Here is a 20,941-nt window from a genome sequence, read left to right as displayed (position 1 = left end):
TATTAGACTAGGGGGAGGAATTCTGCTCAGGCAAAATGAAAAATCAAGAGGATAGATAGAGTACATATAGGAAGATAGACCCTGTGTGAGGGTGTAAGCCACTCTCTTATCCATAAAATAAGCTAAATTTAGTACCAGACTTTGTAAATTTTTATGTCTTCTTAGGAAGACAAGAGTGCTGTGTGACAGGGTGGGGGCAGTGAAGATTATTTCCTGGATTTCCCCTGTCTTCAAGAGGGCTGAGGTTGCCAAATAGCTAAGTTCTAGATGGAAGACGCAGAATGGCACATAAACTAAAGAATTACTGAATCTTAGTTTTTTAAATACTAAACTGGAATAACCATGCAGACTGCTACAAATGTCATCTCTACTTCAAGCCCAGTTCATGTGGAGAAGCCAAAAAAAGATGCCAAGGATGAGTTTTCTTCTTGTCCTTGATTACAAAAAATATGTTAAAGAAATATAAAGTGGAGTGATTGTACAGAATGAATGGTTGCATAAAATCAGATGGTGGAACAGACAAAGCAGAAGGAATTCCGAAGCACAGTTCTGAGGATAAGATGAAGGGCACATTACGAAGATGACACTGTTGACCCACTTGCTGTAGGAGTGTGTACCACTGAGTTCATCTTCCATGCTGCATATTGATTGTGTCTGTTACATCCAATTTCTCTGGCTGGTGCCCTCAAACAACTCCCAGCAGGTGTTTGCAAGCCAAGGTCAAGTGTGCATTCTGTATTCCTGAGACAGTGGAAACTTAGTTGACCCACAGGGGTGGAAATTAGGACCTTTGCCTCACTGACCCTTATGTTACCCACAGAGCTAACAAAATACAGGCTATTTAAATAAAGGAGAAAACTTAAAAGATACCTTTGACAGCCACTGTATAGCAGCTTTCAAAAGAATTCCATATGATTTACAAACTTTAAGGGCGACAAAATTTTTCAAAACATTCTGTGTGGCTGGTAAGGATGAGAAGGGGAGTAAGAAAATAAGACAAGCACCCTCTGTGTTTTCTTTCTCCTCTGTAAATCTTCCCCCCACCAAAAGAACACATGGCCGCCAAGCAGCAACTTAACCATTTTTTCCAGGATCAGTTCACTTTCCGTGCTGCTCTAAACCCTGCTGAAAGCCAGCTCCTTGGGGAGCCCCAGGAATTGGGGCTAGCCTCTGTTCAGTCTGCAAGCACTCAGAAGGAAATGCCCCTTGCTGAGAAAGGGGTCACGTTGGTGGGGGGAGGAATCCATCTACTGTCAAGGAAGTTTCAATTAAATACGGATGCCAATTAATTTAATTTATATTTCTGCATGAAAAATATCATTCTATTATACATGCACTGAAAGGATGCCAGGAGCCCAGGTTAATAAATTACATCTCTACTGACATAATATGGAATCACAGCCTAATGGGAGACTTATTAAATGCCCACCTGGGCTTGGGGCTACACCTTGTAGAAATCCGGCTGCAATAAGGTCTGTCCAGCAGGGCCTGTCCCTACCCTGTGATCATCTGACACTACCCTTATTCCCTCTGCTCCTAGCTTTAGTGCACGTCTCAGGAGAACGACTCCAAAAATGAATGATCAATATTCAATTGCCAGTGGTTATGAATGGGCACATTGAATGAATAAGGGAATGGATGATGGAGAACTGTAAATAACCCACTCAAATTAATCAGGGCATAGGCTTATACTCGTTAGCAGGAAACGTGCCATGATTATTTCACTATAGATTCAAACCAGCTGGTAGGAGGTAATACCTACTGGTTCTGAAGCCCTTACTCTGAGCCAGACTTGCTCTGTGTTTTATTTTGAATCCTTACAACAATCCTGCAAGGTAGGGGTTACTCCCTCCCACTCCCCTCATTTTAGAGACAGGGAAGCTGAGGTTTCAGTAGTGGAAATGACCTTGCTGAAAGTCACGTGATCAGAAAGAGACACACGCAAGCCCAGACTTGTCTGACTCAAAACTGGAATGTTCTTTCTACTGTGCTGGCTGATTTTCTCTACATCACAGTTCTAGTCTCTTGGACAAGTGTCACCACTGTCTCCACGAGGGACTGGCTGTTGACTGCCCTATTCTAGGCAGTGCTGATACACTGGACCGTTCTTGATGAGCTACTTTTACAGTTAAATCACCAGGAGTTCACTCTACAAATATCCCCTGCCCTGGAAATTCACCCTGATCGCCACTGACCCAGCTCCGAGATATTCAACTTGCTGCAGCTTTATATGGTGGTGAGGCGGGTGTCTCAATTGTCACAAGTCCTCAGCCAGTTGTCTATTGTTTACAGTCAGTTACACTCAACATTTACTGAGCACTCACCATGTACCAGGTGTTCTGCTAGGTCCCAGGATACAATAATGAAAAAGGAGAAGGAGAAACCAATGGAGAAGAAGATAGATGCCCTATCACAGAATTACCATGAGGTATGGTAAGTGCTTAGAATTATTGAAGGAAATCGTTCATGTCATCATTTATGCGATCGTTCACTATTCCCTTTACGACTATTTATCTTCTGAGCCCCTGGGATGTGCCAGGCAACAGGTCCACTCTATCATGGGTGAGCCAGGGCTCCGGTGGAGGCCACCAGCCTGAATCTGCCCACCCCCTCCTTCATCCCATCCCAGACTCCATCTTGCACTGCAGGGGCCTCTCATGTCCATGTTTGGACATCCTAGCCTGCCTTTACAAGTTTTTAACCATCTCCCGCTAGAACCACTTATGACCTGGAACAAGCTTTTGCGAACCCTAGAAGCCAGCTTGGGTCTGTTTGGGTAGGGAGTGTTGGGGTCTTAAGGCCCAGAGAGTGGTAAAGAAAGGGAGGAAACGGGCTTTGGGTGGGCCAGTCCCGTTGGCTGTATTCATTCATTCCCCTGTGGGTAAGGGCAAGGGCAGAGAAGGCCCAGAGGGGTACAGAGGATGGGCTTCAGACCAGCAGCCTCTGCATCACCTGGGAACGTGTTGGAAATGCAGAATCTCAGGCCCCTCCCCAGACCCTGGGAATCAAAATCTGCATCTTAACACCCCAGGTGATTCTTGTGCACTTGTGGTTTGAGAAACACTGCTCTAAGGGCCCTATGTCTAATCCCCTCTTCACAAAGAGTCTGAGGCTAAGGAACAGGGCAGAGGGAGGGGCACAGCTTGGGGCTGGGCTGCCGGGGTCTGAGAGTACACATCTGGGCACCTTGTATTCTCTAGTGGTGAATAAATGCCAAAGCAAATTTGAGAAAAAATACCTTTTCAGTAACTCCGATTGACAGGTTCCTGGATTAAGAGATTTATAGTGAGTGATCCAAGCAAGAGAATTCCATCAAGTCACAGGCAAAGTAATTAAAGGAAGGTTAGTGATAATACATCACTCCAGGAAGAAACTGGAGGGAGGGCTGAGAAACTTTTTGTTTTCTATTTTATTTCTGGATCCAGTGCACATAAGCTGGAGGGGATTTCCATAGACAAAGTTAACTGTCCTTTTTTACTTATTTTTTCCCTTCTGCATCCCATTGGCCTTTTCTCCCCCTTTCCTTAGGACATTTTAGTTCCCCACCCTTTCTGATGCATCCATTTTGTCCTGTTTTTCTTCACTTCTCTGCATTTGCTTTTCTTAAATCTTTCACTCTGCTCCAAAGAACATAAAACAAAGAGAAGTGAATGGGACAAGGTTGAGAAATATGGTCTGGTGCCAGTTTCATCCTGCTACCCATTCCTATCTACTAAAAACTTTTTTTAAAATGTAATTTTTATTCATGTATAAAAATAGAAAGAATTGCATTTCGATTTTGCCAGTACCCTTCACCCAGTTACAATTATCAACATATTGCCAATCGTGCTTCAGCTTCTCTATCCTATCGTCACATCTCCATTTCTCCCCTCCCTTTTATTTCTCCCCTCCTTCCCTCGCTCTTTCTTCCTCCCTCCACTCTCCTTCTCTCTACTCTTTTCTTCTCCATATCCTCCTCCTTCCCCCTCCTTCTTTCTCTCCCCCTTTCCCCTCCCCCCACTCTCTTTCTTTTTCTGGTGTTTATTAAAGCAAATCCCAGACATCATATCATTTAACTCATTTCCTATAGCATTTCCCGGAGGCCGGGAGGGCCACAAGAGAATGTAAGCTGAGGAAATGATCTCTTATGATTGCGTTCTTCTCCAAAATATGGAATTTGTGTTACTGAGATAAGGGAAGATATAGAATTTCTTAAAACCTCGACAAAATACCCCAGATGGTGCAGATTTTATTTTCCATCTCCATGTCCTCTCCCTAGAGTCTTTGAGGGGGGTCTATAAGAACTTTTTAATCTTCCTTTACCATGAAAGTAGTAATACAATAACAGCAACCTTGGATGTTTATAAACCTAAAAAGAAGGGTATGTTCTCTTCCTGTTTGCAAACAGCATTCTGAAAGCATCACTTTTGCAGTATAAATTTGTCAGTGTAGAACTTGAGGAGATCTTCTATGACAAGGAACCAAACACATTCCCCCCCCAACCCCGTGCAAGCCCCCAGAGCTGATTGTTGTGATGGTATAAAGTTGCTTCAGATCAGGACCTAGATAAGAAAGCATGGTGTACAGTTGCTTTAATGTTCACACACATCAGATCTAAGGAGTATCAAGTAATTTGGAGGTTTGGTTATTTTCCATTAGTAAATATCCAACTAAATTTGAGTAAAATGTCTTCTAAATAAGTCAGATAGACAGGAGTTTGAATGAGGGAATTAATTATAGCTGGTGTCCTAAGGAAAAGAATCCCACTGTGGCATAGAGAATGTAATTAATGGGAGGTAAGTGCCAACAAATCATTCCCTAAAATATTAATGCTATCAAAGAACAGCTGGATAATGAGAGAAACTTGACCCTTGGGGGACTAGCAGAGGTTGCTGTAGAACTTTAGGTAGTTGTGATGTCATGGAATTCCTCTAAATTTAACAAAAATAATATTAAGAGGTGTGGTTCTGGGAAAGTTATTAGCAGTAAACATGTCTTTGTAGTTTTATCATCTTATTACGATCACTATATCTCACTGTTTCTGTGGTTCTACATGACTTTCCTCCTTAATTGCTCAGGGCTTGTACAATCCAAACAACACTCCTTTAAAAAAAAAAAAAACACTTAAAAAACCCCCCTTTACTGTGTTTTGTGACCACCTAGAGGGGTGGGATAGGGAGCGTGGGGGGGAGACACAAGAGGGAGGAGATATGGGGATATAGATATATGTATAGCTGATTCACTTTGTTATAAAGCAGAAACTAACACACCATTGTAAAGCAATTATACTCCAATAAAGATGTTAAAAAAAAAACCAACTCTTTAGGGCTGGCAAGGATTTTTTTTTTTTTTTTGTACGTAAAAACAGAGTACCTAAGAAATTTCTGCAAAAACAATTTCCCATATGCTTAAGTTCTTTAAGTCAAGAAAAACTGTCTCATTGTCTGTGGATAAAAGTCTGAACTTAATTTGGTTTTACTTAATAACATATTATTGTCCCAAGAAATATCTAAGAAAGCAATAAAATATTTACACAGTCCTATTTAACATCTGAAATGCTGGGCATTATTTTTACATTCTCATAAATAAATGCTAATCCCAATATTTAAAATCAGAAATCAGAAGTGATTATTTACTTGGATTACCTTGAGCATACATTTTAAAACAGAAACTGTTTCATTCAGAGTTAAAAAAAAAAAAAAAAGCTTCTGTGAACGAACTCGGACCCTCGGGAAGCCGCGGGCTTGGTGAACGCTTTTGACCGCACACTTTTATGGCCGGTGCGCAGCAAACTTCGTCGTGTTTCACTCAACTTGCCAACAGCTAAATCAGTGACACGGGCATTCAGCGTGTTTGACAAATAGGTGGAGATACGCGGGACATATTCACACGTACCAATAAACGATGACAGGAAGTTCAGGATGCCGTAAAAGTAAATTCTTGAGTTGAGCCCAGGTTTCACATAACGCCAGTTTCATAAGGCACTTACGCCGCCAAAGGAGCAGTGCCCCTGAAAATAGCACACGGGGGACACATCATTTAAATAAATGTGTTTCTTTGCCCGAACAGAAGTTCAGATGTGCTCAATTATCATTAATTTTGTTCTTTTATTTCCTTTGCGGGAGCGAATGGAGAAGTCGTGCTCTTTGAGGTTTTGCGAGCTGCCCTCGGCAGGCGGAGGTGACCGGCGATTCTTCGCCCGGTGGCGTTCGGGTTAGGGGGGCGGGGGAGAGTTCGAGTGTGTATACATTTGTGAAGCTGTGCCGTCCCTTCTGGAAAAAGTGGAAACTTAGGTGGAAAACTCAGCGCAAATGTGGGCGGGCCCTAGAAAGCATGCTATCCGCCCAGAACCCTCAGAACAGGTGTCCCAGGAACGAGGCCAGATCTGTGCAACAGACGACAGAAGATTCTACAAACCCCAGTTACCGAGTTCGTTTTTGATTACATCCCTAAAAAGCAGAGCCCTGGTCTCCACCCGCGCGCTTACGCGCGTGGATAGATGCAGAGACCCGGCGGCCCTGGCCCTCTGCGGAGTTTGCTGGGCTGTGCGAGAGCTGGAAGGTGTGCGTGGAGAGGGCCTGATGCCCCAGGTTTAGTGTAGAGTCCTGGGGGAGCGCGCTGGGCGGGGGTGGCCCGGAAAGGCGGAGAGGGGCGCGCGAACCATAGGGCGCACAGGACCGGCGGTCGCGCCGCGCCCGCTGTGATTAGCTCCGGCGGCGCGCCCCGGAGGCGGACTCTCTCTTAACCCTCGCTGTCTCCCCCTCCCTCTTCCTTTTTAAAGGACGCCGTGGAGGCAGAGCTGTCAGCAACCGGGAGGCCGTTTGTACTTGGCCGCGGCCAGGCGGACTCCAGCTCCCGTGACAGACAGGGGCGGGGGCGGGGGGGCCGCCTGTCCCGGGGCTCCGCACGAGGGCATCTCCCATTCTCCTGCCTTCGGGCTCCGCTCTGGACCCGGCAGCGGACGCAAGTCGGGGTGCTGCGCGGCCCGGGAGTTGCCAGACCCGGGCGCGATGGCTCCCGTGAGGAGTGGGGCGGGAGGTGGCCGAGGGCTGGGCGCGCCCCTCGCGCCGGGAGCGTTATGAGCCGGGCAAAGGGCCGCTGCAGCAGCTCCAGCCTCAGCCTCGGCCGGCGCCTTCCGCCGGCCCTTGCTCACCCGCCCCTGCGCACCATGCCGACCCCCGGCCTGTGGAGCCCGCCGCGCAGCCCCTTCCTACTCTCTGGCCCCCGCTAACCCTCGCGGGAGTGGTCTTGGTCGCCGGGGCAGCCGCCCAGGCCGCGCCCCGGGGGGAGGCGGAACCGCGGGGCGCCCGGAGCCCCGGCTCAGCCCTTCGCTCTCCAGCCGCGTGCCCCTCCCGGCCGCCCAGCGCGTCCGCGGCGATGGGGGCGCTGCTGGCGCTCTGCCTCCTCTTGGGCTGGCTGCGCGGGGGTCCGGCGGACGCCCAGCAGTCCGGAGAGTACTGCCACGGCTGGGTGGACGTGCAGGGCAACTACCACGAGGGCTTCCAGTGCCCGGAGGACTTCGACACGCTGGACGCCACCATCTGCTGCGGCTCCTGCGCGCTGCGCTACTGCTGCGCCGCGGCCGACGCCAGGCTGGAGCAGGGCGGCTGCACCAATGACCGCGGCGAGCTGGAGCACCCCGGCATCACGGCGCGTGAGTGCGGGCCCACGGGGGGCAGACCCCGCCCGGCCGCCCGGGCTGCCGCGTGTGCTGGCCGGTGTGCGCGCGGACAGGCGCGCCAGGCTTTCCCGGGTCTGCGCAAAGGGGAGGCTGGAGGTGGGAGGATCAAGGGAGGAGTGGGTGGTCGCGTTTCAGGTCGGGCCCTATTCCTTTGCAGTCCCGATTCCCGCCACAAGCGGTTTCCGCGGGTCTGCCCAAGAGATAATTTTCGAGGGACAGTGAGGACCGCGGGGCTTGCATCCGGTGACCCCGGGGAAGAGAGCGGGAGCCTCGGGCGCTCGCGACATTGCAGAGAAGGGCTGTAGGGGCAGCGCAAGGCTGGACTTGGGTTTTAAAGGACGGTGAGGGTGCCCCAGCGCGCGCCGTGGGCGCTCCGGGAGCTTTGAGAAGTGCCCGTGGCGCAGGGAACGCAACTCTTGGGGCGCGCTTATCTGTAGCCCCACGGGCGTAAGGAACTTCAGACACCTTTTTTTTTTTTTTTTGGTGGCCTTTTGGTAGCGTTTCTAAGACGCTGCCCTATTCTCCCGACTTCCTTTCATTTCTCTGCATCGAATTACCCTCTCCGGCCCACCCCCTATTGTCACGCTTTTCAGAAATGCCCAGGTCCTCTAGCTGGAGATTTAGAAACCGGGGTCGCAGGGGCTTCCCCGCCCCCTATTCTCACATCGGAAAACGCGGGTCAAATTTCCACTCACTTCAGAGCGGAATAAATCACGACCCCAGCAGAGAGATTTTACACCTTAAAAAAAAAAAAAAGAAAGAAAGAAAGAAAAAAGCTTTCCACCTGAATCGGAACTTCAGGGCAACCCTTTAGAGCTCCAGGCGATGGTTTTATGGCCGAGAAACCGGAGGAGCGGGCGGAGCTAAGGGCCGCGACACCCCAGAACTCCGGAGCGGAGGTCTGAGGCCGGCAAAAGACGGTCCCGGGAAAGGCGGGGAGAGGCTGGAGAGATCATTGATGGCGCTGGAGCCCCCGTCCCCCTGAGACTGACAACCCAGAGGAAAGGGGGCCCTGCCTTTCCTTAGAACTCCATTAGACTTCCAAGGAATTTAACTTTGGAGGGCAAAATACCAATCTGCAGGACCGGGGAAGAGGTTTCTGGGGAAAAGATGTTCAGTGGAAAGGAGAGAACTCTAGGCTGGCCTGGCCTGTTAGGAAAATACAAAGTCTTTCCGAGCTCTGCAGCAGATGAGGCAGTCTCCACTCTCACCAAGGCTGGGTGGGATCTGAGGGAGTCTCAGGACCCGTGGCTCTCTCGCTCGCCAGCTTGTATGTAACCTTGGGCAAGTTACTTAACTTCTCTGGGCCTCTTCTCAACTCTACAATGGGCATATGGCTCTCAGAGGAGTTAGGTTGTGAATTAAAGGAGTGTAAGAATGCTTAGCAAGGTGCTGAGTAAGTAGTTCATCACTTAAGACTTGCCTTCCACAAGGCTCTGGTAAATGGGGCAGAATGGGTGAGCTTACACCCAGGAGCCCCACAGATCTTGGGGTGGATAGTTACCTGTCGCTCACGGCCTGGGTGACTTTGGGAAAGTCAACAACTCTCCAATGTGCTTCCACACCTGGAAAATAGAGCGTATCACGCCCACCTCACCGGGTCTCCATGAATCCGACAATAAATACGAAAGAGCCAGGCACACAGTAGGGCCTGTCAATGCAGGCTTGCTTTCATCTACCTCTAAGCCAGGGGTTTGCATCCAAGTGTGGCTCTATCAGGCAGGGGACACACCTGGAGGATTGCCCCGGGGGTGCCTCTGGGGTGGGAAATTTTATGTCTGCCTTGTAGAGAGAGAAGGAAACTGGGGTTAACTCTGAGGGTTGCTCTCCCAGAAAGTCTGGGCCACTAACACCAAGAACTGCATCACGATCTATCTAAGGTTCAGCCTGACCTTCCCAGAATTTGGGTGGGAATCGGGAGGCAGAAACATGGCAGCTGGAGGAGGCATCCCAAATTGTTTCTGGAAAGAAGTATCCAGAGGTGACAATTTGTGATGCAGTAGGAGACACAGTTAATTGGGGCCCACTATGGATTTCTTTATCCTGTTCTTTCTGTAGTCTTGTAAATTCCTGGGGGTTTCATTTAAAAGGCCCGGCTCTCTTTGCTTAGATTGGAGATTCTTGGATAGGAGATGGATTTTCAGCCTTAGAACCCTTAAGCGCCCCACCGTGATAAAACTACTAAAACCCAGATTGAAAACCAGTGTTATAGTAACCCCCCAAACTCATCCTTTCCCTCTCTCCGGTGCGTGAACGTGAGGATAGATTCTGTTCCGATTTCCAGATGTGCAGTATGATGGCTAATTGCTAACAGAGTCTACAGTATCAGTTTGCTTCCTCCCTGCTAGGAGCAAGAATATTCCAGCATCACAGTTTGCACTTCAGAGGTTACCAGTAACAAGCTCTGAGAAGCTGGGCTGACAAGGGTGGTAATGTGGACCTCCCACCTCCCGCCCCTAAGTAGCCCAGAGTTTGGGAGACTCTAGTCCCAGCATCTGTGCCTGTCTGTTTTTGCCTTTTAGAGCCCGTCTACGTTCCCTTCCTGATCGTTGGCTCCATCTTCATTGCCTTCATCATTCTGGGCTCTTTAGTGGCTCTTTATTGCTGCACCTGCTTGAGACCCAAGGAGCCCTCGCAGCAGCCAATCCGCTTCTCGCTCCGCAGCTATCAGACGGAGACCCTGCCCATGATCCTGACCTCCACGAACCTCAGGGCTCCTTCCAGGCAGTCCAGCACGGCCACCAGCTCCAGCTCCACAGGGGGCTCCATCCGAAGGTTCTCCTTTGCCAGGGCAGAGCCAGGCTGCCTGATGCCCTCACCGCCCCCGCCTTACACCACAGGCCACCCAATCCACCTGACCCAGCCGTCCGGTTTCCTGGTGTCACCCCAGTACTTTGCTTACCCACTCCAGCAGGAGCCACCACTGCCTGGGAAGAGCTGTCCAGACTTCAGTTCCAGTTGACAGGCCATGGCTACAGATCCACCGTGTAGTGCAATGGCAGACCCACGGACGCTGCTGCCACGGCCACCAGGATTTCTGAGGAAATTTCCCTTGAACCCAGCAATGTCATGGAGGAAAGTGCAAGGAAAATACAGCACCTTCTAATCTTGAGTTCCTGGCTCCAGTTGCAAAATGGCTGTTAGAGAATTGCTTTCTGGTTTTGAAAACATGGTGACTATTACATTTCAATTTATGTTACTTTTATTCAAAATAGGCAGCAGTCCGACTTTAAAGTTACAAATTGGCTGAAGATGTTTTATTGGGCAACTCAGCTATCCTGCTTAGAAAAGGCCTACGTGTTCTTTTTTCATTATAAGTTGTTTAGTGAGTGATAATACAAATATATGTATAAATAAACAAAGAAATATACCTGATTGTAATTATTGAAGGTTCACTTAAAAATTAATTGCTAAGTAAACTGAGGGGACAGTGAACAACCTATTTATAATTTGGGGAGCAACTTAACCGTGAATAATATTAGCATCATGAGAACAGTTACTTTTTAAATTAACAGCTAAATTTTGTTTAAAATATAAGAGCGTCTTGAGAATACAAGATTTCAATAACCACATGAGAAGTTTAACATTTTAAATATTTACTTAGATGTTCATTGTAACAGAGATCTTATGTAAAAGCATTTCCCCCACCCACCCGAGGGAGTATTTATTGCAGACTTTTTGTTCAGCAACATTTAGTGTTTAAATGAAAGTTGGACAGTTGGTTCTTAAAACATTTATTTGTAAAATGACTTATGTACAAATGTAAAGGTTTGTAATTTAATGTATTTACCACATTGACGGTACTGATTAGTAGTTGCACTGTAATTTTTTATGTTAATAATAAGTGTGGAGTTCAAAGTCCAGCTTTGGCTATAATCATCTAATATTATGTATCTTAAGTGCCACTGAATTCCATGTCTGATGACTAAATATTTGGGCATATATCCTGCTGGATTAGAATAAATAAAATGCTTTATGTTTTCGTGAAATCTCTTTGAAAGATTAGATCAAAGTGCTTCATTTTAGTGTCTTAATGATACTCTTTGCTATTCAATAAAAGGAAATGTCTTTGCTTAACACTTCATAAATTGAAATGAAAAAAATCCTACACTGATTCTGAATTACGTTAGAAAGCTATTTTCTGCAGTGGGGCTCCTGAAAGCAGCCAAGGAAGTGAGTTTTTATGGCGATATCAGCCTGTGGGCTTCAGCCCTCGGATGTGTTATTTGCATAGATTAAAAAATTGGGACATTTCTCATAAGAATCTGATTTTTGGCTTCTCGTGGAAGGAAAAGGATGTGGCACTGAGGGTCCTGTTGTGCCAGGGGGTCAGGAGGTCCTCTTCAGAGAGGAGAGTTGCCTTTCGCCAGCCTCCTGCCCGGTCTCCCCGACCTGGCTCATCTCCTTCAGTTTTGTTGCCTCCTGTCCCCTACGGATGTCCTTTGAAAACCCAGGTTTATATGAATTCATACTATCATCATATGACATCCTCAACAGCTCTTGTCAAATACAGCTATTTAGAGGTGGAATTCTGACCTAAGGAAGGTCATCTGGCCTTGCCCTTTGCTTTCTAGTTGAGGAAACAAGTTGGAAGATACTGTGCCTTTGCCCACTCTGATGGCAGAGGAGCTCTGACTTCTAGTCTCCTGCTTTCAACTAACAGTGGCCTGACTTCCAGGTATCCCAGGTTAGCCCCAATAATTCAGGAATAAAGGGAAGGCAGGAAGGGAGAGAGGGAAGGAGGGAGGGAGGAAGGAGGGAAGGAGGGAAGGGGAGAGGAAGGGAGAGAGGGAGGGAGGGAAGGAAGGCAGGAAAGGAGGGTGGGAGGGAAGGAGGGAGGGAGGGAGGGAGGGAGAAAAGGCTGAATGTAAAAGGATAAACATTTGTGAGAAGTTATGGAACTCACTCCTATGTTACTAGGCTGGCTTTATTTATGTTTGTTACATTCTGCTCCTTTGATATTTTAAAGTTAATCTTTACTGGGCTTTTATGACCCAAACACTATTCTAAATATTTACATGTACTAACTCATTTTATCTGTAAACAATGGACAGGGAGGTATTATAATTCCTATTTTATAGATTTGGAAACCGAGGCATGCAGGAGTGTAGTAACTAGCCCAGGGTCCCACAGCTAGTCAGTCCTGGAGCTGTATGCATAACCATATTCAAACAGCAAGGGAACAGGTTCACTACACTGGCAACTCACACCCCAGAGGCGCCCTGCTGTTAATGTGATGTTTTTTCCAAATGAAGCAAAGTTTGATCTTCTTTTGATTTGCACAGTAGTTTCATATCTGGAAAATTCAGTGTATATTAAGGCAGTGGGGAAAACACTTTTTCAGTACGATGGGATTAGGTTTTTCCACAGAAAGGAATGGAGGGACATTTCAAAGTCATGCCCCTGGACGTCAAGTCTTTGTTGGGTGGACTGTCCCATGCATTGTAGGATCTGTGAAAAACAGAAGTTCAATATTTTGAAAGGTAGTTATGCAAATAATGGGTAACATTTATTAAGCACCATGTGTGTGCTGTATGACATGTATCACTTAATCTTCACAAACCATAAGTCGGGACTATTATCACACCTGTTTTGCAGCTAAAGAAAGCAAAGCAGAAAGGTTGAACACTGTGCCCAAGGTCAACAATAATAGAGCCAGGATTTGAACCCAGGCAGTCTGCTTTGAAACTCTACATTAACTTTATGGCATGTACCTAGAAGGCCTAATTTTCTCAGGAAAAAAATATCCAACCTACTTTTCAGAAAATCTATTTGGGGAGGAGTGATGGACTGTAATACTGTACATACCCTGCAGATAGAGGGGTTTGTAACCATCAATAGGATTGGTGCTACATTATGAGAACATAGACTGATACAGAGCACAAGTAGAAACACTAGAGGACAAACATTTCTCCCTTTATACCTGAGACACCTGAGAGAGCAGAGGGTGATTTAGATGGATTTTGGAGTCAGAGTGTCTGGGTTAGTTTCCTGGGTCTGTTACCCATAAGCTGAGTGACTTTGGGCAACTTACTTTACGTCACTGTGTCTCAGTTTTCTCATTTGTAAAAGGAAGATGTTGATGGTACCCTATTGCTGAGGGTTGTCTTGATGCATCAGAAGTCAGAAGCACTCTCAAATCACTTGTATTCTAGAGGGGAGGGAGCTGTGTAGTAAGTCCTCGATACATAATAGAAAGCAGATGAAATATCCCAGCATATAAATGCAGGACTGAGTTCTGTGGGAGGGCAGATCCAACGCTGATTGGAGTGCAGGGGACAGAGAAAATGGCCCGACGGTTTGATAGAGTTAGTCCCTGGTAATCCACGGCCTCCTTTGATATCTGGCCAACTTCTCCTTATTAACTGCGACAGAACACCCTCCCACCCTGCACTCATGGCCTGTGGATTTATTTTATCATCTGCTTTAGAAAAATGTATTCAATAAATTTGCTTTAAAATGGTTATTCACTCCAAAGCCAACACATTGTATTTTTAATTGTCCAAATGCATAGGTGTTCCCTCTTATTTTCCCACCTGTTTATTTTTCATTGATGTTATTCTTAGCTATTCCTCATGGTGGAGAATTTGCCAGATTGACTTAAATCTATAGGAAATTTTCTCTCTAAAACCAGATAACCAAAAAGTTTCCTGAAAGTATATACAATCACAATTAGGAGTACGATACATTTCACTGGGTCCAGATCAGTTTACCTGTGCAAAACCTAAAAAGCTTATTTAGTATATGTTCAGGAAAAATAAGGATTTACTTACTTAACTATTAAGGGAACAAACTGTCACATATTTTTACATGTATAACACTTTCAAAATTGCAATTAAACAGTTATTAATGAAATTATTCTGACAGAGAATTTTTTATTTGAATTGCTGGTTATATAGTTTGTACTTGAAATAAAGACTGAATGGTAAAAAATATTTCATTTTCCAACAATTTTTATTAGCTTTTCAGTGAAATGATCCAGGTTAGGAAGATCTTTCTTCACTAAAATGAGTGGCTCTGTATTACTGAAATGGAAGGTTTAGGTCTGAGATGCCATAAGCCCATAAAAACAAACTATAAATGGGGATGACGCATTGAATTTATGGGAATGTATTTCAAGTTTGCTGTTTCCTTATGGTGGTATTAGAGGACAGTGCTTATCTTAAGGGGGATGGAGTTGAATGTGAAAATATTTGACGTAATTCACAGGTAACTTTCCTGAACATTGTTTTGCTGTGGTTTTGCATGGGGGGGACCCACACTCAATCGTTGCCCTTGAAAAGGCGGTGGGAAGGAAAGGAAGTCGGGCCCCAGACAGCAAAGCACACACTGCCCCTCGCTCTTATGAAACCAGAGGCTGCTCACATTGCTTCCCCAGCGCTTGCTTGTGAACTAATCCTGTTCTAGCAGTTTTCCAAATTGCATTTTCAGTTCCTTTTACAAAACAATGGTTATTTTTGATTAAGCTCTTGTCCACGTTTCCAATGTTTTCTGTATTTTTGTCTCAGGTGGCAATTTTAGTATCTTCTGGTTACTTCCTTCAAATTTTATTGGCTAAATGTGGCCACTTTCTCATATACTTAAAAAATTTCGGTGGGTTTAGAAAACTTAAGACATTCATGCCATGTGAAAGGAAGGAGCCGTGAATTAGCTGTTGACTTAGAGGCCGATTTAAATCTGTAATGAGGACAATCCTGGGAGGCTTTTCTGACTGAAGAATCAAAATATGGTAATTTTATTTTAAAAATTGTTTTTTTGACACTTAATTATCAAAACTACCAGCTCATACAAAACTAGAGTTAATATACCCCACTTTATGTTGGGCTGAATGGGATTACAATGCAGGGATATTTTGTATATCACGGGGGTTGTAAACAAAATGTTAACATTGTTATTAAACAGATACACCTTCTCAGACTATAGTTAGAGCAGATTTGAGGGTTTTATAAAGCAATATAGTTTCTAAAGCTAGCAATTAAATCCTGAACAATTTTCTTTATGTAATGGTAAAGTTTATTTCATTTTTAACAACAATCAGAGGACAAAATGTTTAAAATTTGCCGTTTAAAACATGCACATTCACAAAAGGCCAATGACACATAACACTGCATAGAACTGAATATTACTCGACTTTAATAACTATTTATAAAACACAGTGCATTGAACATCGAGATAAACACACCTGAGAAAACTACTATAATCACAGATTCAATACTCTCCACTCATGCAGCTTCACAATTTCTACAGCAGTTTCAGCAGGAATGGTTTTTCATGGAGCTGAAAATACTATTTTATCTTTAATGCAAACTGCAATTTTCCATAGTAGCTGCCTTCCAAGGCTGCTTTTTTTAGCCTAATAAACTTGAAAATGTGAAAAATGAAGCTTGAAGTAGTAAAACAAACAACAAACAGTATTTACTGCATTTATGGCTTCTAGTCTAGAACCATGAAACATAAAAATATATATTTTTAAATATTCTGCTCACATCTTTGCAAGAGCAGATTTACCTATGGAAAGCTGCTGTTAATTCAAAGTAAGCAAGTATGAAATCTAGCTTTTTTTTTTCCTACTTAAGGGAGATTTATTTGCTGAGAAGTTTTGTGAGCTTTATTAAGAAAAGTTCTTAGAGGCAAGCTAAACAAAAGTTTCAATTAAATTAGTTCATATTTGTTTGTAAAATAATTTACTTACTAAAAAAAAGTTGTGTGGAGGACCAATTAATTTGTACACTGAATATGAAATTCCAGGTAGGCCATGAGAGACTTTTATAAGGCAGAAATAAACATCAAGATTTACAGCAATAGCCATGCACTAGCCTAGGCCACTTTACATATTAATTCATGCAAACCATAAACCTATCAAAAACACAGCTGCTCTCATATAGAAAATAAATCAAGACGAAAAATGGAAAACATTTATTTCCTTTCCTTCAAAATTTAACTTACATTCCATTTTAATAGCTGTTGAAGGCTAATTAAAATGCAGCAAAGTATAACAGTTTCACAAGTGACTTCAGTTATTTTAACGTGAGAAAAATCAGACTATGGTCTCTTTAAGAGGCATTATAGAAATGTTGATCATTAAAAAGCATTTATTAGGCACCGAACTGCATGGTGTTACATTAAATAATTTACAAAAAAGAATTCCATAGGCCTGGTTCATATGATGTGAATAGGGTGGGAATTTTCTCAATGAATTTTGTACATAATTACAGATTTATTTGGTAATGTAAGTTTTAGAACCAGGAAACATCAAAGGGCAAACTGCACAAAAATAAACACCAATGATTATTTAGCTTTGTAATAACGATGACATTGTTATAAATAAAAAATTGTGAATATGCAATCTAGTACTTTCAGAATGGCATTCGTTTCCTGAAAGAATATTTAAATGACAGATTACAAGTGATGTACCGTGCACACAATGCAGAACAAACTATCATGTGCCTTTCATACTGGATATTGAGAATGCAGAATTGCAAAATTAAAATATAAAATGTTATGACCAGAATAAATGTTGATTTCTTGAATTCATTTTTTTCCCCTGGAAATTAAGAGGAATCGCTGAGTCCATTCAATGACCATACAATTCATGTAAATGGCTAATACTGAATAGAATACACGTTCACCTGACTTCATTAGAAAAAGCTTTCCATTAACTTTGCCACGTTGCTGAAGCAGGCTCACATCAGACAGAGTGGCGTGTGGGAGGGTAGGCAGCACATATGTCATTTAAAATTTACTACATTCCTGAGAAACACCATTTTCCTGCTAATAATTTCTACTATATAGCATCTTTCTGGGTGGGAGACACCAATACATTTTTATTTGAGTATGTAAAACATTTAGAAAGTTCATGCTCAATATCACTGTGTACTAGTTAACATTAAAGAAGCAACCTCCAGCTTTTCAGGGTGAAATGAATGAGGATTTTCTGCAGTAAGTAGTATTTTCCGAATTGTAAACATTGTAAAGCAACGGTGTTAGCATTTGCCGGAGTTCCTACAAGGGACTTTTTAATCGAAGAGTGTCCCTTATTTCAGAAAATACACGTTAAAAGTCACCTCAACTGTTTATTTTAATCTTGGTAAAACTCTGTTCCTTCCCCCCACCACCCAAGGTTAAAGAATCAGAGGGTTTTTCTCTAATTAACACTACAAAGTCACTGCAATTGCAATGTTATCTTTTAAGTTTTACCAAGGTGGTCACTCCTTGCTGCCTACTCCCAACTCCCACCCAAGAAGCTAAGAGACTGACTTAACGTTGATAATTCAAAAATAGATCCATGGGACCAAAAGGCTTAAATTAGTCATGTTTCAGATCATGATCTTCCACATGATTAACCATGAGTCTTCCACTCATGTTGAAGGGCTCCACAGAAACGATTCATGTTTCAGGATAAAAATAAAGCATTTCGTTTAAGCCAGAAAATTCAATTCCATTACACTCATCACATTTTGATATTAAAATTTTGGAGAAGGATGTCACCTATGAGGTGAGGGGAAATGGAAGCAGCCCTTTTCTGGAACTGCTATGAAGTATTCCTCTAGGGGGATGTACTTTATTCTTCTTTTTTTAAAAATCCTTATTCGTTGTACTTGATTTTTGTTTTTCATTTTTTGTGGTTTGACCTCAACTCTCATCATGGAGGCCCAGAAAAGCTGCTCCGAATAGCCATTCAGTAGACAAAGACTGTGAAATCTGAATTTCGAACATGATCTTAGACCCTTACGCCTGTGGTCTTGTTAGATGTTTGAATTTATGATTTTCTTAATCTGATCTCCAAATGGGAAGGGTCTAGGGAGTGAAGTATGTCAACTCCTTGCCCCCTTTAAGTTCAAATTATGTATGTTATAACCTCTCTTATGTGTAGAAAATGTGGGAGGCATACAGGTAACTAAATAGCTAAAAATACAGAGAAGGAAATAATATATAGCTGAATTTTAAATCTAGATTGAGAAAAAGGACAAAAAAGATGTGAATTATTAAACTCAAGGAGTGATTTGAAAATCTCCTCTCTTCTCAATTGTAGTTGACTTATTTTTTTTAAGAGGAAGTTGTACCTATTTTGCTGGTAAGTCCACTTAAAGGCAAACAGGCTTTTGAATACAAGGCAAAAAGTTTGCTTCAGTCTCTGAGGTGTATCTGAAAGCTAGAATTCTTTTTATTTCCACATGAAAGCATTATGTTAAAAATAGTGTAGAAAACTGGTTGTGGTTTTTAAACAGCCCCTTCACCATTTATTGTTGGTGGCAAAATAAGCATTTTCAGATGTCTTGGAAATGCTGAAAATAATTAAACTCAACACACATTTTAAAGCATATTAACAAAAATCTACTCATGATGAACTTTTCTTTGTAAAGTTATAGGCTTGAGTAAAATAGGTGTTTTTAAAATGGGTAAAAGGTACTACTTATTTGTCCCAGTTAGCAGTGTGTGACTAATTTTGGGAGCTGCTTGACTAGTGAACTGTGAAGTCATTCTCAGTCTTAAGTACAGGGCAGTCACCGTAACACTGGGCGTGCCATTGAAGACAGCAGGCATCTCGAATGGGCACTAACAGGGAAAACCAAAACACAGGACAAAAGCTGAGTCTACGGACATTACAAAGGCCCATGCATTTATCCAACATGGTATTCCAAACACCTTGACAGAAGCATTGGAAACCTCACATAAATATGTAAGCATATTTTTCTTAAAAGAGAAAACTCGAAGACAAAATGACATCACTCAATCTACAGCAGAAGCCAGGTTGTTAGAAAAATCTAAATGATGATGAAACCTCATTAGAAAGGATGGAGACATAAATACAGTTTTAAAAATCAGTATCATAAAGACAGTCACATACCATGTGTGCACTGCAACTTGAACAAATAGACAAGACAAACGAGAAAGAAGCATTTGTAAGGCTAAAGGTGCAACATCACAGATTTTAGTAGCAAATGCCTTGAAATACTTGTTTTTGCAAATCACTCTTAGATTTGTAAAGTCAGGCATGCAGATCTTACAGCAGAACTAGAGGTAAACCTTCTCTTAAATTTCTGGGCAAATGACTACTGAATGACAAATACATTTATTAAACTTCTTTGGCAAACATTTATCAAGATGATTTTTGACACAAACACTTATTATTATTAATGTCTTGTTTAGAAATTTTGCTCAGTGAGTCGCTTCCTTAAGAAGGCTGGTTTTTTTCAGCATATTCTGAAATCTAAAATGGATATCAAGGAGTCCCTTTAACTTACTACCATTTTAGAGATTTGTAAAGGTCGGTTGCCTTGTGGTATATCCAACACACTGATAGTTAGTTGCAGCCCCAGAGTAACAGCGTAAGAATACTGACCTATTCTCAGTTTAAGAAAACACTCTGGCAAGATACAAGGTCATTTTCCATTTCTGTTTACAAAGACTTAGTAAATACTTTAGAAAGTCTGAAAGAGATGGTGTTACAGTATAGTTGCACAGTGCTTATGTCTATAATATACATGAACCTGAATGTCAGTCAATGAGATGAGTTCAGATCCATTTCCCCTCCTTGGACCAGACTGGAATTGGTCAGCAGATTCTGGTGAAGACCTGGGAGCTCCCCTTAGAGACGTGGCAGAACTGGCCTCTCACCCCTCCCCGCCCCGTCACCACTCTTCGGGTCTCTGCTTTGTGGTATCATACGCTCTAATCACTTCAGACTGTGAGACGATTCCATTTTCATCTTGGGAGAAAGCATACCCGTCTGTAAGTTAAAGATAAAATAGAAATGGTCATCTTGAAGTCGCTGGAAATCTCTGTTATTCTGAGTGTTGAGTGCTCATTTCCTAACTTGGGGAACTAAGGCATCCCTCCCACCTTTAAAAGCATGAAGACACTAGTTTTTAATGTCTGTAAAAGGTACAGACTCAACTGCAAAATGAAGAGTGAGATGATGGTAGCTTAGATTCTAGGAGCTGTGCTCCCTAGATGAACAGACGCTCTCGGCCCCCCTCAATTCTCCCTTCAGCATCTCAAGTCCAGCCCCTCTAATGTCTGCTTCCTGACTAGCAGAGGGGTGGGGAGTGCAGTCAAGTGGGTGCGTGTATTCCATATAGATCAGGTGGATGAGAGGGAAGGAGAATAAAAGCAAAGAAGAGGAGGAGATAAACACACACAACTTGGAATAGTGGAAACGCGCTCTCCTTCCCTCAGAAGACATTATTCTGGGCTCTCAGCATCTACAAATAAACTCACTCATGCCCCAGCCTGGTCCAAGGGGGCTTGGGGATAAGAAATGACCTCCAAGGGAATCAC

The 20,941-nt window shown here is 43.5% G+C and overlaps 2 protein-coding genes across 9 annotated transcripts in view; one reads left to right on the top strand and one right to left on the bottom strand.

The window, feature by feature from the left end:
• The first annotated feature begins 504 nt into the window (after nucleotides 1-504).
• Nucleotides 505-11,649, top strand: SHISA3 (shisa family member 3). Of its 2 annotated transcripts, XM_082464309.1 has the most exons (3): nucleotides 505-6,540; nucleotides 6,761-7,633; nucleotides 10,183-11,649. In XM_082464309.1, exons 2-3 carry the CDS (start codon nucleotides 7,357-7,359, stop codon nucleotides 10,620-10,622), a joined length of 717 nt encoding a protein of 238 aa, XP_082320435.1. In that variant the 5' UTR covers nucleotides 505-6,540; nucleotides 6,761-7,356; the 3' UTR covers nucleotides 10,623-11,649. The 2 variants fall into 2 exon arrangements, with proteins under 2 accessions (XP_082320435.1, XP_082320434.1); XM_082464308.1 differs by lacking the exon at nucleotides 505-6,540 and having other exon boundaries at nucleotides 6,628-7,633.
• A 4,567-nt stretch (nucleotides 11,650-16,216) lies between these two features.
• ATP8A1 (ATPase phospholipid transporting 8A1) overlaps nucleotides 16,217-20,941 on the bottom strand; it is a 237,728-nt gene continuing 233,003 nt past the window's right edge. For all 7 annotated transcript variants that reach the window (XM_082464159.1, XM_082464158.1, XM_082464162.1 and 4 more), the window contains one exon: nucleotides 16,217-20,390. In XM_082464159.1, the coding sequence (XP_082320285.1) occupies nucleotides 20,293-20,390 (98 nt within the window). In that variant the 3' untranslated portion in view covers nucleotides 16,217-20,292. The remainder of the gene's footprint in view (nucleotides 20,391-20,941) is intronic.

The sequence above is a fragment of the Balaenoptera physalus genome (assembly GCF_965194825.1).
Source record: "Balaenoptera physalus genome assembly, chromosome: 5".
NCBI lineage: Eukaryota > Metazoa > Chordata > Mammalia > Artiodactyla > Balaenopteridae > Balaenoptera > Balaenoptera physalus.
The sequence above is the reverse complement of the archived record's forward strand: the minus strand, read 5'-3'. Positions and strand labels throughout refer to the sequence as shown.

Excerpts from the sequence above, each read along its gene's own strand:
- SHISA3 (XM_082464309.1), top strand. The coding sequence starts at position 7,357 with ATGGGGGCGCTGCTGGCGCTCTGCCTCCTCTTGGGCTGGCTGCGCGGG. Across the intron at positions 7,634-10,182 it reads GCACCCCGGCATCACGGCGC|AGCCCGTCTACGTTCCCTTC; the intron begins GTGAGTGCGGGC and ends TTTGCCTTTTAG.